The sequence below is a fragment of the Narcine bancroftii genome, chromosome 12 (genome assembly GCF_036971445.1).
Source record: "Narcine bancroftii isolate sNarBan1 chromosome 12, sNarBan1.hap1, whole genome shotgun sequence".
In the NCBI taxonomy this organism is placed as follows: Eukaryota; Metazoa; Chordata; class Chondrichthyes; order Torpediniformes; family Narcinidae; genus Narcine; species Narcine bancroftii.
This window is the reverse complement of record NC_091480.1, coordinates 81,378,018-81,395,010: the sequence shown is the minus strand read 5'-3', so window position 1 is coordinate 81,395,010 and position 16,993 is coordinate 81,378,018. Positions and strand designations below refer to the sequence as shown.

Sequence of the window (16,993 nt, the reverse complement as noted above, 5' to 3'; positions counted from 1 at the left end):
TGGAGACTGGCTCGAGGAATACCAGGTATTGGAACCGGGATGTGAGAGGGTGACGAGGGTGCTGAAGGTTTCCTGATTGTGTCGTAAGTTCGGATATGGAGTTCAGGCTACTGTTGGTTTGGACTGGACTCCTTGTGGTTGCAGGGGCTGTGGGAGCACTGGAGGCAAATCCACAGACACCCAGTGACTCCAAGGATACTCTTTTGCTTTTTCTCTGACTGTAAGAGGAGTTTCAAGCAATTTCATCTGCCATAAATGAAAGCAAATTCTGTGTAATATTGCACTGCTTCATTACATGACATTAAAGGAATCTTGAATCTTACAGAGATGGAGAGAGTGAAATTAATTAATTAAAACTGAAAAATCTCATTGGATTTAAGGTTGCCCAAGAAGTATGTGATGTATTGTTCCTCGAGTTTATGTCCGGCCTCACCCTGACAATAGATCAAGCTGAGGACTGTGGGGGATTGGAAAGGGGGATCAAAATGGTTGGCCACTGGCAGCTCAGACTGAACCCAGATGTTCGTTGAAGGGGTGGACAAGCCCATCAGGAGAGACTGGGGGGCTCTCTACACCCCAGTGTGGGCAGGGTCACATCCCCAGGAGAACAGGCTGTCTCGTGTTACCATGGACACTGCATAAAATCTTATTAAGTAACAGGGCAAAGGCAACACCCCAGCTATGGAGTCATGGAAATGAGAAGTGAGTATATTATGTAGTGAGATCATCACATCTTCTTCCTCTCAAACATCATGCACTCCCTATTATGTATGGAGTCTCATGTGCAGTTTGGTCACCTAACTACTATCAATAAGATTCAAAGAGGGCAGAGGATATTTATAAAGATGTGGACAGGACTTGAAGAACTGAGTTACAAGGAAAGGTTAAATGGGTTAGGACTTTATTCCCTGGAACCCAGAAGAATGAGAGAGGGATACAAAATTATGATAATTATGGATAGAGTGAATGCTTTCTCCACTGAGGATCAGTGAGATACAAACCAGAGGACATGGGTTAAAGATGAAAGGGGAAGTGTAGGGGGAACGTCTTCATACAGAGAGTGATGGGAGTGTGGAACGAGCTCCCTGCTGAAGTGAATGTCGGCTCAATTTTGATATTTAAGAAAAAATTGGGCAGATATATGGATGGGAGGGGTATCGACGGATATGGTGCAGGCCAGTGGGACTAAACCAGAACAATAGTTCTGTGCTGTAGTGGTCTATTGTTCTGTCAGTAAGATGGTCACAATTTCTTGTCATAGCTTAGACATGCAAGTGATTTCCTCTGCACTGTCCTGTCACCCACTCCCAGATTAGATTCCTCCACACAGCTACTGAACAGAGAGTGTTGTGAGCGATTGCTCACTGCTGTCACAATGGGGATTTTCTGATGATACACTTACCTGAGAGACCAGGACCAGAACCCAGATGCTATGAAAAGTCCCTGGTGGAAGAGAGAGACATAGAAAGATTGTTATTATCACTGAAGTGGAGCTGAGGCTTAATATCGCACAAAGTACTGCAGCCACTCTCCAGCTCAACATTCGCAGCAAATCATTGCTTCCGTTTACTAAGCAGCTCAACCCAGGTGCAGAAGAACACACATCACCCACCTGAGCTCAGGACTAACATCAGCTAGGCCCACAATTCCTGGAGGTTTTATCCAATGACCCCTCGCTCCTTCCACACAGCATAAGACAAGGAGTGTCCACAGCAAATAGGCATAGTCAATGTTGGTATGGCTGATGGCACTCAACCTGACCCCTAGGATATTGGTCACGTGATGGAGTAGTGGCCGGTCGGGGAACTCCAGCCCTCTCCAGAAAAGTAAAATAAAGACAGTGAAAAAACAAAGGCACAAACACAAAAACCAAAATAAAGTGAAAATAAAGGTGTGGAGAAAATGGCAGCGAAAAAAGAAAAGTCAAAAGCAACAGGAAGAAGAGAAGAAGAAAGGACATCGGAAGAAGAAGGTGAAGGCCTTACCTGTCCGAGGAGGCCCGCCGCAGAGAGAGATGCCTGCTCCCTAAGGTCAGTTGAAGTCCCGAACTCGGGACTACAAAAATGGCTCACGGAGCCAAACAAAAGTGCGCAACCGCGCATGCGCGAAGAGTCGCGCATGCACGATGAGCAAGATAAAAATAACACTGACGGGAGGGGGGACCAGATGAGGAGTCAATCTCCACAGCTGAGAATGACAGCCACAACAAAACAGCGAGAGGAAAACATAGAAAATAACGAGAGCAAGAAAGAAGAGAGTAAAAAGAAATCAAAGAAACAACAGATGACTAACCCAGAGGAAGAAGACCAGCAGCAAGACACTTCAAATAAAAATAAGAAGACCAAAAATACCCAACAAAATAAAACAAACAAACCAACAAGAAAACCAGAAGAGACAGAGGTAAAGGACACAGATCCTGGAGTGGACTCAGAAGAAGAAGAGGAAGAACACAGAGAAATGGAAGATGAAGGGAAGGGCAAGACAATGGATATATTTTTTTAAAGAATATATGGAATCAGTAAAAGAATGGCAGTCACAGAATTCAGTGAAATAAAAAGAAGGGTAAAAAGTACAGAAGAAAAAATGAATAGATTAGAGATGATGATGTCAGATATAGGAAAAAGAGTGGACAAGGTGGAAGAATGAGAAACAGCCGTAGAAATGGAAGTAGAGGACTTAAAAAAGAAATTAGAAGAATCTGATAAAAAAGTTAAAGAGACACAAGAGCTGTTAGCTCAGAAGATAGATATAATGGAAAATTATAATAGAAGAAACAATATAAAGATAGTGGGCCTTAAGGAAGATGAAGAAGGCAAGAATATGAGAGAATTTATAAAAGAATGGATCCCCAGGGTCCTATGAAGACCAGAATTACAGGAAGAAATGGAAATAGAAAGGGCACATAGAACATTAGCCCTTAAACGACAACCAAAACAAAAACCAAGATCCATTCTAGTAAAATTCTTAAGATATACAACAAGAGAAAATATATTGGAGAAAGCAATGAGGAAAATAAGAGAAGACAAAAAACCACTGGAATACAAAGGTCAAAAATTTTTTTTCTATCCAGATATAAGTTTTGAACTCCTGAAGAAGAGGAAGGAGTTTAATGCAGCAAAAACGATCCTATGTAAAAAAGGATATAAATTTATGCTAAAGTATCCAGCGGTACTTAAAATAATTATTCCAGGGCAGCAAAACAGAGTATTCTTGGATCCGGAGGAAGCAAGAAAATTTGCAGAACAACTATAAAACAGACAGAGAGAGGAAGATATGTAACAAGAACAAAAATGACCACAAACTATATGTATGTGTGTATGTATATATATAAAAAAAATAGAATATAGGTAAGAACTAAGAAGGGAAAGAAAGGGAAGAAAGGAACTATGGGGGGAATTAAGAGAGTGACCTTTGTTGTATATGAAAATTAAAATCTTTTCTGGGGGGGCTGGGTGGGGAGGAGTTACGGTCACTGCGAAATCAGTTGACGCTTGCGAGTGAATTCGCAAATCCAAATGGAGAGGGGAGATGTGGTTGCCCGACAAGGGATAAAGGGCAACTCAGGAAGGGGAGGGGATAGTGGGGTTAAAGAAATTTTAGATAGGAGAATAAGGGAAATGTTTGATGTTTTAGAAATGTTGTCTTATAAAGTGTTCAAAAAAAGAAAGCAGAAATGGATAAGAAGGAAAGGTGATGATGAGGAAACGGAAAGGAAAGATAAACAAAGTATGAAATGGCTATGTTGAACTATATGACTTTAAATATTAACGGAATACATAACCAAGTCAAAAGGAAGAAACTGCTAAATTTACTGAAAAAAGAAAAAATTGATATAGCATTCGTGCAAGAAACACACTTAACTGAAGTGGAGCACAAGAATTTAAAGAGAGATTGGATAGGACATGTAACAGCAGCGTCATATAATTCAAAAGCTAGAGGAGTAGCTATATTAATCAGTAAAAATGTACCAATTAAAATAGAAGAGGAAATAATAGATCCAGGAGGGACATATGTAATGATAAAATGTCAGATATATTCGGAGTTTTGGAATTTACTCAATGTATATTCACCTAATGAAGAAGATCAAAAATTTATGCAAGATATTTTTTTGAAGATAGCAGACACGCAAGGGAACATACTAATAGGAGGGGATTTCAACCTTAATTTGGATTCAAACATGGATAAAACTGGGGAAAAAATTAACAGAAAGAACAAAGTAACCAAATTTATAATTAAATCGATGCAAGAAATGCAACTTTTGGATATATGGAGGAAACAACACCCAAAGGAAAAGGAATATTCATATTATTCGGGTAGACATAAAACATACTCAAGAATAGACCTATTCCTGTTATCAGCTCGCATGCAAGACAGAGTTAGGAAAACAGAATATAAAGCTAAAATATTATCGGACCACTCACCCCTGATATTGACAATAGAGTTAGAGGACATCCCTCCAAGAATGTATAGATGGAGATTAAACTCCATGCTACTTAAAAGGCAGGATTTTAGAGAATTCATTGAATGACAAATTAAAATGTACTTTGAAATAAATAAGGAATCAGTGAAAGATAAGTTATACTATTGGACGCAATGAAAGCATTGATCAGAGGGCAAATAATAAGTTATGTAACCAAGATGAAGAAGGACTACAATCAGGAAACAGAGCAGTTGGAAAGGGAAATAGCAAATATAGAAAAAGAATTAGCAATGAAGGAAGACACAACTAAAAGAAGAGAATTGGCAGATAAAAAAAATAAAATATGAAACACTACAAACATATAAGGTGGCAAAGAACATAATGAAGACAAAACAGAAATATTATGAACTAGGAGAAAAAACGCAAAAAATTCTAGCGTGGCAGCTTAAGACAGAACAAACTAAGAGAATGGTATTGGCATCAAGGAAAAAAGACAAACAAATCACATATAATCCAATGGAGATTAATGAAAACTTCAGAGAATTCTACGAACAATTATACCAAACTGAACACGAAGGGAAAGAAGACAAAATAGATGAATTTTTAACTAAAATTGAACTACCAAAATTACAAACAGAGGAACAAAATAAATTAACAGAACCATTTGAAATAGTAGAAATACAAGAGATAATAAAAAAAACTACAGAATAATAAAACACCAGGAGAGGATGGATTCCCAATAGAATTCTATAAAACATTTAAAGATTTATTAATTCCTCCCCTCCTGGAAGTAATCAACCAGATTGATAAAACACAAAGCTTACCAGATTCATGTAAAACAGCAATAATTACAGTAATACCAAAGACAGGGAAAGATCCACTCGCACCAGCGTCATATAGACCAATATCTTTACTTAACACAGATTATAAGATAATAGCTAAACTATTAGCAAACAGATTAGCCGACTATGTACCAAAAATAGTAAATCTAGACCAAACTGGATTTATTAAAAAAAGACGGACAACAGACAATATTTGTAAATTTATTAACTTAATTCATGCAGTAGAAGGAAATAAAGCTCCAACAGTAGCGGTTGCTTTAGACGCAGAGAAGGCCTTTGATAGAGTAGAATGGAATTATTTATTCAAAGTACTACAAAAATTCAGCTTACCAGAGAAATATATTAATTGGATTAAAGCATTATATAAGGGGCAATTGGCGAAAGTGACAGTAAATGGATATATATCAAAACAATTTAACTTAAGCAGATCAACAAGGCAGGGATGCCCACTATCGCCCTTATTGTTCGCGTTAGCCATAGAACCACTATCAGAACTGATAAGAACAGAAAATAAAATAAAAGGGATAAAAATAAAAGACAAGGAATATAAAATCAGTTTATTTGCAGATGATGTTATAGTATACTTAACAGAACCAGAAATATCAATAAAAGAATTACATAAGAAATTGAAGGAATATGGAGAAGTGTCGGGATACAAGATTAACGCAAATAAAAGTGAAGCAATGCCAATGAATAATGCAGATTTCTCAAAATTTAAGAAAGAATCACCATACAGATGGCAAATGCAAGCAATACGATACCTAGGTATACAAATAAATAAAAATCTCGGCCATCTATATAAACTCAATTATTATCCACTCATGAAAAAATTACAAGATGACTTAGAGCATTGGAAAGACTTACCACTAACACTAATAGGAAGGATAAACTGTATTAAAATGAACATTTTCCCAAGGATACAATACCTATTTCAGGCATTGCCAATACACTTGACAGAGAAATTCTTCAAGGAGTTAAAGAAAATAATAAGGAAATTTTTATGGAAAGGGTGGAAACCAAGGATAGCACTAGATAAATTAACAGAATGGTATAAACAAGGAGGCTTACAACTGCCAAACTTTAAAAATTATTATAGAGCCGCACAATTAAGATACCTATCAGATTTTTATCAAACAAGGGAAAAGCCAGATTGGACTAGATTAGAACTAGATAAAATAGGGGAGAAGATACCCGAACATATATTATATAAATGGGATGAAAAATTGGTACAACGTAGGAATTCTCCAGTATTACATCATCTGCTCAATATTTGGAAGAAGATTCATGTAGAAAGGAATAAAACAAATTACCAACTACCAAAACTAATACTGACGCAAAATCAGCTAATCCCTTTTACAATAGATAACCTTTCCTTCAGAGAATGGGAGAAAAAAGGGATCAAAAGAATAGAAAATTGCTTTTCGGGAAATAAATTATTATCCTTTGAACAAATGAAGGATAAATATAATATAACTCACGATACAGTGTTGGCATACTACCAACTGAAATCCTACTTGAAGGACAAATTGGGAAGCAGTCTGAGGTTACCAGAGGGAAGTAATTTTGAATATGTGATTACAGACACAAAGATAATCAAAAAATTTGTAACAAACATGTATATTAAAGTGCAAGAAAAGGAGAATGAGGAAATAAATGGTAAAACTAAACAAAAATGGGAACAAGATCTAAACATAAAGATAAAGAAGGAAACATGGGAGAAGTTATGCTCAGGAACTATGAGAAATACAATAAATACGAGGTTATGTATGATACAATATAACTGGATACACAGGCTATACATTACACCTCAAAAGTTAAATAAATGGGACCCAACAGTATCTGACAGATGTTTTCGCTGTAAAAAGGAAATGGGAACAATAATTCATGCAATATGGACATGTGAGAAAGTGAAAACATTTTGGGAAGATCTAAACCAGATATTAAATAAAATCACAAAAAGCAATATACCAAAAAACCCAGAGATCTTCCTCCTAAGTAACATAAAAAACAAAGAATTTGGACTTGATTTGGATGGTGCACAAAAAAGATTTGTTAGGATAGCCCTAGCTGTAGCAAAAAAATGTATTATGTCAGCCTGGAAATTAGAAGATAACTTGAGAATACAACAATGGTATATAGAAATGAATAAATGTATTCCATTAGAAAAAATAACATATAATTTAAGAAATAATATTACAATATTTGAACAAATATGGGAGCCATACATGAAACATAATAGAGAAAACCTACCGGGGACATCTACCACCTAAAATGACAGAAGGAGAAGAGAATGAAAAGAACTGACTCAGTGGAATTTCTTATTTGTTTTTATTGAGTGACAACATTGTTTGAAGGGTTTAATGTATCCTATTTTCTGAACTTTAAATGAATGGGAGGGGAGGTAGGGAGGGTGGGAGGGGAGGAGGGAAGGGGGGAGAAAACGACACTGTATATGTTCAAGAGGGAAAATGTATGTATCTTGATCAATGTGGTTTATAGTGTGAAAAATAAAAAATTTAAAAAAAAACCTGACCCCTAGAATGACCCAGAGATACAGTCTCTGAATACTAACTGACAAAGCTGGGCACTGGTACAGATATCATTGAACAGGCTTTTCTCTCCAGGGCTTCAGAACTAATGGTGTATCCTTTTCTGTAGGGCATAGGAATCAAGGACTTGGAGGTGGGACATGACTGGAGCATGACTGCGCCTAAAGGGTCAGTTTGGTTGAGCAAAGAAGGGTTGTGTTCCCCAGAGCACAGAAGGTTAAAGGCTGATGGATTTGGGTGCTGATGATCTGTTTCCCCAGGAGGCTGGAGCCCAGGGTGAGGTCCTTCACAGATGGAGCCTAAAATCTGTTACTCATGCCCCTGGGGAGGCTGCAGAGAGAGACTGCAGGACAGGCGAAGGTAAAAAGGATTCGGCCCCAGTCAGGAAGATGGGATTGAGATGCAGATGATCCTGTAGCAGGATGGGCCTGGATCTACTTGAACTCTCCGTAACCTAGATTTACATTCAACAAGACGAAAGCCTGCTGAAGCCAAAACCGCACCTGAATGGAAAATTTGAAGTGAGATATGCAAGTGCCTGTGTCTGTGGACAGATGCTTCCTCTTCCCTGCTGTCAACCTCTATCTGAGCAGCCCTGAATGAAAGGTTGGCAAGTACACAGGGCACTTATTCTGGACGACAGCGTGTGGCTGCACCGTCAGTACACAAGGTTCGTAGTAGGGCAGGGAGAGAGCTGTGGGCTTGCTCAAGTCCATCTCTCTACCAACAAGTGCAGTCTGGCACTTGTGACATGTTCTTTCCCCTCAAGCAGCTCCTCACTCAGGCTCTGGGGAGTGGAAGGTGCCACTGCACAGATCCTTTGAAGTCTTCTGTGGGTGCTGTTGTTGCACAGCAGCTCCTGCATGGGTTCAGCAGACGAGGTCTATGTCTGCTGGGGACAGGTCCAGGACAACAAGCTGTGTGCTGCATTCTGCCCCACCGATTTAGCATACGCATTTTCAGTTCACACACACAGACCATCTCATCCACACTCTTCACCTCTGTCTCCTTCTCCCTCTCAACAGCCCTTCCCCTCACTCCTCCAGTGCCCTTTCCCTATCTGTTATCCTCAGTCTCCCATCTCACCCTGTCCTGTCCTGCTCATTACCATCTTTCTTCCTCATTAATTGCCCCACTCTGTATGCTCATTTATTGTTTATAACTTCTGGTTATATGCTCTGAATACAATGAAACACTGTTTTACATGCTATCCAGACAAGTCAACCCATGCTTCAGTACAACAGGGAGTAGAATTGTAAAGCACACGAGAAGTGTCCTGGGTCACAGTACAAACCACTTGAGTGCATCACCACATCAGATGTCTACAGGTGCAATGTGAAAAGTTCTCCAGATCACATCAAACATCTACAGGTGCACTGTAACATTCATTGACTGGATCACATCAAATGCCTACAGATTCAATATGGAAAGTTCACTGGATTACATTAAACGTCCACAGGTGCACTGGAAAGTTCACTGGTTCACATCAAATGTGTACAAGTGCAATGTGGAAATTCACTGGATCACATCAAATATCTACAGGGTCCTGTGAAAAATTCACTGGATCACATATTGGCAGCTTCCCTGAGACAACAGGAGGTGCAGAGTCACCGTCAGGGAGGGGGTTTATTTGATGGACTGTTCACAGTTCTGTGGTTTATTGTGGTCGTAGGTAGAGCAGTACTCTACATCGAACATCGAAGTACTTGAGCTGGCAGAGTCCACAAGCATCGAATCCACACTGCTGAAGACCGAACTGCGCTGGATGGGTCACGTCTCAAGAATGGAGGACCATCACCTTCCCAAGATCGTGTTCTATGGTGAGCTCTCCACTGGCCAGTGAGACAGAGGTGCACCAAAGAAGAGGTACAAGGACTGCTTAAAGAAATCTCTTGGTGCCTGCCACATTGACCACCGCCAGTGGGCTGATATCGCCTCCAACCGTGCATCTTGGCGCCTCACAGTTCGGCAGGCAGCAACCTCCTTTGAAGAAGACCGCAGAGCCCTCCTCACTGACAAAAGACAAAGGAGAAAAAACCCAACACCCAACCCCAACCCACCAATTTTCCCTTGCAACCGCTGCAACCGTGCCTGCCTGTCCCGCATCGGACTTGTCAGTCACCAACGAGCCTGCAGCAGACGCGGACATACCCCTCCATAAATCTTCGTCCGCGAAGCCAAGCCAAAGAAAGAAAGAAGGTCGAGCAGTTCGCACACAGCCCTGCGACACTCCCCAACAGGATACAGTTCCTATTACAGTGTATCTGTAAAGGAATTGGCTCATTGGGACATGCTGAACTTCTGAGCACACCATTCCTTGCAGAATTGGCAACAATTTCTCTGTTTCAGTCTTGAGGGCAGCTAGATTCCATGCAGAGGGATACATTTCTGTAGCCTCTCTCCTTAGGACAGCTGAAAGGGCCTGATACCCAGTGTGTATTCTCTGCTCTCGTTGTAGGAAATGTGGCAGTGGAGTCCCCTTTAATAAGACATTGTTTAGATAAAGTTGTGGGTCCTGGTGACTGATGCTGTTCCAGTCAGAGGTTGAAGCAGCTCCAAATGTGGGAACCGCTGGGAAACAGTCTGGAATTGCTCACAGATCCAGTGGAGAGAGTCTGATGGCTGGTTCTGCACTAGGCTCCCACAGTTCAGAGAATCCACTCCTTTCAGAATCAGGTTTATTATTATGAAATTTGTTGTTTTGTAGCAGTAGAATTCTGTGTTACAGGTGCAAAATTGCTATAAATTACATTACCGTAAATACACTAAAAAGTGTGAAAAAGTGAGTTAGTGTCTGTTCAGAAATTTGATGGCAAAGGGAAGAAGTTGTTTATTTTCAGGCACCTGTACCTCCTTCCTGACGGTAGCAGTGAGAAGGGGGCATGGCCTGGATGGTGGGAGTCCTTGATGATCTTGGCTGCTTTCTTAAGACACTGCCTGTTGTAAATGTTCTTAATGGAGTGAAGACGTGACTATGATGGCGCTGGCTGAGTTCGCAACCCTTTTCCTGTCCTGTGCATTGGTACCTCCACACCAGTCAGCGAAGAAACCAGTCGGCTCTCCACGATACACCTGTAGAAATTTGCAAAAGTCTTTGGTGACATTCCGAATCTCCGCAAACTCCTAATGAAATGTAGCCACTGCCAAGCCTGTGTCATGCTTGCATCTCAACATGATGGCCTGGGATAGATCTTCAGAGATGTTGATCCCCAGGAATTTGAAGTTCTTTACCCTCTCCACCGCTGACCCCTCAATGAGGATATTTGTATTCTTCTGATTTCCCCGTCCTGTGCTGAGGTTGAGCACCAGGTGGTTGTTACGACACCACTCGACGAGCTGATCTATCTCCCTCCTGTTCACTTCCTCATAGCTGTCTGTGATTCTGCCGACGAATTTTGTATTGTGCCTGGCCACACAGTCATGGGTGTAAAGTGAGCAGAGCAGTGGACTTAGTGTGTAACCTTGAGGTGAGCCTGTGTTGATCATCAGTGAGGAGGAGACATTGTTACTGATCTACACTGACTGTCGTCTTCTGATGAGGAGTGTTAGGGTATGAGGATAGACTCAGGAGGCTGTTGTTTTTTTTCATGTAAATTTGTTTAATTATTTAAACTTTATCAACTTATTAACATTTTTGTTATTCAATTTTTGAAATGTTAAGTTTTTAACTATCTGAACCAGAGGCACATCTTTCCCTGACAGCTTTAACAGTCAGGAAAGCCAATTTCAGCTTAACCAACTGACAAAATCTATCAGATATTTTGAGGTGAAAAGTTCACACTGAGGCCCTTCAAAGGGCAAATAGCTGCTGGATTTTAGAATGTGACTTTCAAGAGAAAGCTCCTGTGGATCTGGTGCAGGGAGGGCGGGTGTGGTCCAGGTATTCTGGTGAACAAGGCTCCAATAACACAATCTGAAGGAAGATCTCTGTGGTGGCAGATCGGACATGTCAAGAATGCAGGCAAAGGTGATTATGAGAGTCCAGCTTCCTGAAGCATCCTTGTAGATGACCTCTCACCTGCTGATCGTGACTGGATTGTCATGTTGCCATTCTCTGAAAGGAACAGGCTTGAGCCTAGTTGAGGTTGTGTGCAGCATTGGGGCCTGTTGGCCATCCGTGACATCTCACAACTCACGGCAGCCCCTGAGCGAGCTCTTCCCCTTGAACAAGCCTAGTTAACAAGGTCCTGTGCAGCATGGGGCCTGTTGGCCATCCGTGACGACCCACTGCAGGCCCTGAACGAGCTCTGCCTTTTGAAATGTTGAGAAATTTTTGGCAGGAGGTGATGCCACACTCCCAGTCTCAGCTATCAAAGACTGAGACACATAGAACTGTTTGAAAACCATTCAAAATAACCACACTATTAAAATATTTAAAACAAAAATATATGAGAACAAACTACCACTCAAAAATATGCAGATCATCTGTTGACTAAATGGATTTAAAACCGCCGAAGGTTTCCTGATTATGTCGGTGGTTTGGATCTGGAGCTCAGGTTGCCGATGGATCGAGCAGGAGTCTCTGCGCCAGGAGAAGCTGTGGGAGCGCTGGAGGTGAATCCACAAACACTCAGTGACTCTGAAGAGACTCTCTGTTGCTTCTCTTTCTCTCTTACTGTAAGGGACGCCGGGCAAAACTAATGGCCACTCTTTGTCTGCCTTACGGAAGGCAGAAGTGAAATTATATCATACATGTTACATTTTTTATATGACACTAAAAGGAACTTTGAACCTTGCTCCCTTCTGCCACTCTCAATAAAATAATCGCTCCCCTGCACCAGGCCAGAGGCAGTGAAAGTGGCTCCACATGGAGGAGCCCAGGACTGGAGCAAAGCTGGGAATCTCAGGCAGTGCTCCTGGCACCACGCAGGCATGTCCGTGTATTTGCAATGGTGATCAGCCTTCAGGAATGGCAGAGAAACACAAAAGCTCTACCTCTTTCCACACCTCCCCGCCCCCCCAGAAACCTGGAATCTTGAGCAGTCAAGGAATTACTGGTTACACATCATTCATGGGTAGAAATGGCCAGTGAACGTCTTGGGTCGGGACCCTTCATCAACCCATTTTTGGGAAATCTGAAAGGTGGTTAGGGACTTTTCAGTAGCATGTTATTTTGATCTGAGGCTACTGGGTGACAGGATGTCTCATAGGAATGCTTAAATAGGAATTCGATAAATGTCTGTTGATGTAAGATTGTTGAGCAGAAGAGTGTGACTTTCATTTTGCACGCATAGAGCTGGGGACATGATGGGAAAGAGCCAGTCGTTTATCATTTCTGATTCTGTCATAATAACAGTTATCATTTGTATTTTCAATCACTCATACTGAGAATGCCTTAACCCAGTCATTTTCTCATTATTAAGATTTGTCACACAGTTTTACAAGAAGCCATCAACAGGCTCTTGATTCCCAGGGAGGGGAAGCAGAATAATAGGTGTTCAGGTGCAGGCATACTGCAACAGTGCTCTGATCACTTCTTGTCACAAGGCATGAGGAAGATGGTTTAAACTTATTGCTGTGCAGAGTAAGGGCCAAATTTCTGAGAAAAAGATCCTCTGACAAAGTTGCCATGAGAGCATGCCGTGAATGAAGTCAGGAGAGAGAGAGAGAGAGAGAGAGGAAAAAAAAGAGTGGAGGGGAAGAGCGAGAAAGTGAAAGGAACTGAGAGTGAGGGGAAAAGAGATATGGGGAAAGAGGTACAAAATGAGAGGGAGAGGAGTGACAGATTAGAGAGCAGAGTAGGAAGAAGATAGGAGAAGGAGAAATGGAGACAGAGGAAGATAGAACATGGGGCTCTTGTTCAAAATCCAGCTGACTAAACCAGGAAGGTGCCTTTAAATTTCCCATTCAGGAGGGAAGTCGTGAATGAAGGAATCGTACTTCTATTTCACCCTTCACTCTGTCAGGTGTCCAGACTGCTTTGCACACCATGATGGGCACTTGAAGAACAGTCGTGCTGGGACGTATGGAAGGAAGCGGCCAATTTGTGCTCAGCAAGATGACACAAAGTGGAATTTTTAAAAAAAATACTGCTTTGAAATGTGCGCGAACTTCAGATGATGTGCGCTGAGATAGGAGGGAGAGAGGAAGCAGGAAACTGTAGGCCAGGAAAACATCAGAAGAAATATTAAACAGGTAATAGCAGAGTATTTAAAAAATCATGGAAAAATCAAGTGGAATTGTACGGTTTTGTGGAATGGAAATTTTGTTTGGTAAATTTGCAGGTGTTCAGGGGAACACGTAGATCAGTGGTTCCCAACCTTTTTGTTCCTCTGTACCTCTTGGGCATTTTTATAGGTTCCTGTGTACCCCTAAAAATTAAGGATAAAAAAACACGACATTGTGCAATCTGACTGCAGATTACAACACCATGTATTGTCCAGTAGTGGTTATTCTCTCAGACCCAATGTACCCCCTGAAAAGTGCAAATGTACTGCTGGGGGTACATGTACCCCAGGTTGGGAACCCCTGACGTAGATAAAGTGTATTTAGATTTCCAGACAAAAGGTTACTACAATAGGAGTGGTCAGGGCTGGGGGCAATTTATTGGCATGGATAGGGGAGAGGTCAACCCACAGAAAACCCCCAGGTCTCGGATAAATGGGTCAGATTTCCGATTTATTGTAGGAGTACATACATGACATCACATACAGCCCTGAGATTCTTTTTCCTGTGGGAGCAGCAGAATTACCACTTATTGGTAGTGCAAAAAAAAACTGTAGACAGTGTAAACATGAAAACAAATAAAGGACCGTAACAGAAAACGAATGTAAACAAACTGCAATGCAGAGAGAGATGGGTCACTTTTGGACTGACTGTCATGGGTTGGGGGGGGGGGGGTTTTCAGAGACTAACGCGAGGCCACAACGATCTGTATTCTATATCTCCAACAAGGATGAAAAGACTGAGGTCACGGTGGGCAGGTTTGTGACGTGGGTTTGTGAGGAAGGGCCAAGGAGCTTGCGATAAGGTTTGGTGAGTGAGCAAGAAGGAGGCAGACACAGTATCACATGGGAAAGTATGAGGTCCTTCCCCGGGAATGAAAAATGAAAAATCAAATTATTATTATAGCGTGGGACCATAAAATGTTCCAAATGTACAAAAAAAGACAATGCCTGCAGATCTAGGAGTAATGGAAAAGGGGAATAGAACATTGGCGTTTACTCCTCTGTCAGGAGGAGCTTAGTGGGTCAAGCAGCATATGTGGGAGCAGGAGGGAGGGACGGAGGGTGGTGGAAAGAATTGCTGATGTATTCAGTCAAGACTCTGCATCAGGATGAAGTTGTAACCCGCTGGTGAGACTTCACCTGGAGTACTGCCATCCATTTTGGACTCGAGATTGTCGCATTGGAAGTTCTCTGGATACATCCTGGGATGAAAGGGTTCACATATTAAAAGTGGTTGAGCAGACTCGATCTCCATGCATTAGAGTTTAGGAGAATGAGAGGTGATCTCATTGCAACATATGATTCTGAGGGGGAGTTAGCAGGATGGATGTTGAGAAGTTGCTTTTCCTGGACTGCATTTGTGGGGATGTAGCGGGGATGCTACGGTTACAGCTCATGGTTGAAGAAAGAAGACTCTCTGCCTTTTATAGGCAGCCGGCCGCGTCACCACCGGGGTGTGGCTTGAACAGACCTGGCGGCCGATTGGCTGTCCTGGATCTGCAGGCCCAGATTGGACCCCCTGCGATCCACTGGTGACGATTGGTCAATTTCACCACTATTACTGCGGCCTATGGGAGCAGGTCGCTCATCCCACGTGCAGTTTACTCAATCGCTGCATTCGACGGCCATTTCCTGGGATGGCCCGTGGAGTGGGTCATGGGCCACCTCAGGGAACAGATTTCAGATGAGGGGTCACTCTTCAGACAGAGACGAGGAACAATCCCTTCTCTTGGAGAATCATGAACCTCGGGGATTCTCTGCCCTCGGAGGAGAATAAGTCGAGTCATTGGATGTCATTGATGTTGTGACTGACAGACATTTGAAGAACAAAGGAGTCTGGGAGCATGAGAGCATGTTGGGGCAAGAGTTGGATTGGTGGTGATCTTACTGAATAGGGAGCAGGTTTGACACAGGTTTCTAGGATTGACACAACAGCAGTGGCTACGGACATTCTAGTTCCTGTTTTATCACAAGAATTTTATCACACGATAGGCCCATCAGCCTATCGAGTCTGCTCTGCCATTCTAATCACAAGATGATCCGTCCTCCCACTCAGTCCCAGCTTTCTCCCTGTCACCCTTGATGCCCTGACTAATCAAAAACCTGTCAATCTCTGCCTTAAATACAGCCAATGACCTCGCTTCCACAGACTCACAACCCTCTGGCTAAAGGAATGTTTCCACATCTCAGTTTGAAATTGACACCCTCTTATTCTGAAGTTGTGCCCTCTTGTGCTAGACTCCCTTACCATGGGGAACATCCTTGCCACAATCTACTCTGACCAAGCCTTTCAGCATTTGAAATAGTTCAATGAGGTGTCTCCCCCCGCCCCCCTCCTACACCACCCCCCATCCTTCTGTACTCCAATGGGAAGCTGGCTCCGGGATCATTTGTGGCCACAAGTCCAGTGGTGGTCGTTGGACCCCGTTGGATGGTACAGGAGAAGTTTGGAGATTGCAGGGGACATAGGAATATGATGTCAGTTCATGGGGGTTGGTGTAGAGTGGCATTGGGGAATAATCTGTGATGTACAGCAAGCTCAGTTGTCCAGAGTCTATCCAACAATGCCCATCCTTGGACAACATAGCTCAAGTTCCCCACAGTTCTCCATGGGAGTGCAGTGGGAGAAGGATGTCATCCAGTAAGCTCCAGTTGAGGCACGCGAGTGGACTTGACCTGCAAGTGCGTGGTTGAATTTCCAGTGAGTCAGGAAATAAGCTGTGCATCACTCTGGAATCAGTTACATGATGCTGCTATTGAATTTACCAGCAAGGCTCTTGTTGGTGGTGTTGGGGAGTTACTGTTCTGTCAGTGGCAGGGAACTATTTGTGCCATTTCAATGTGCAGCCAGGGTACCAATTTAATAACTTAGCTATGGAGCTCCACCACGTCAGACATTCCCTGGATTCTGCACTCGAGTGGGACGACCTGACAACTTCGCAGAAGGGGGGGTTAGTTAACATAACATAACATAACATAACAATTACAGCACGGAAACAGGCCATTAGGCCCTTC

The 16,993-nt window shown here is 42.2% G+C and overlaps 1 protein-coding gene across 4 annotated transcripts in view; it reads right to left on the bottom strand.

Annotated features, from left to right (window-relative positions):
• ccr7 (chemokine (C-C motif) receptor 7) overlaps positions 1–16,993 on the bottom strand; it is a 78,704-nt gene that overhangs the window by 5,506 nt on the left and 56,205 nt on the right. For all 4 annotated transcript variants that reach the window (XM_069907168.1, XM_069907169.1, XM_069907170.1 and 1 more), the window contains one exon: positions 1,403–1,443. Coding sequence is in view for 1 of the 4 variants with exons in the window: in XM_069907167.1 (XP_069763268.1) it covers positions 1,403–1,443 (41 nt within the window). In the remaining 3 variants the exon portion in view is untranslated. The remainder of the gene's footprint in view (positions 1–1,402; positions 1,444–16,993) is intronic.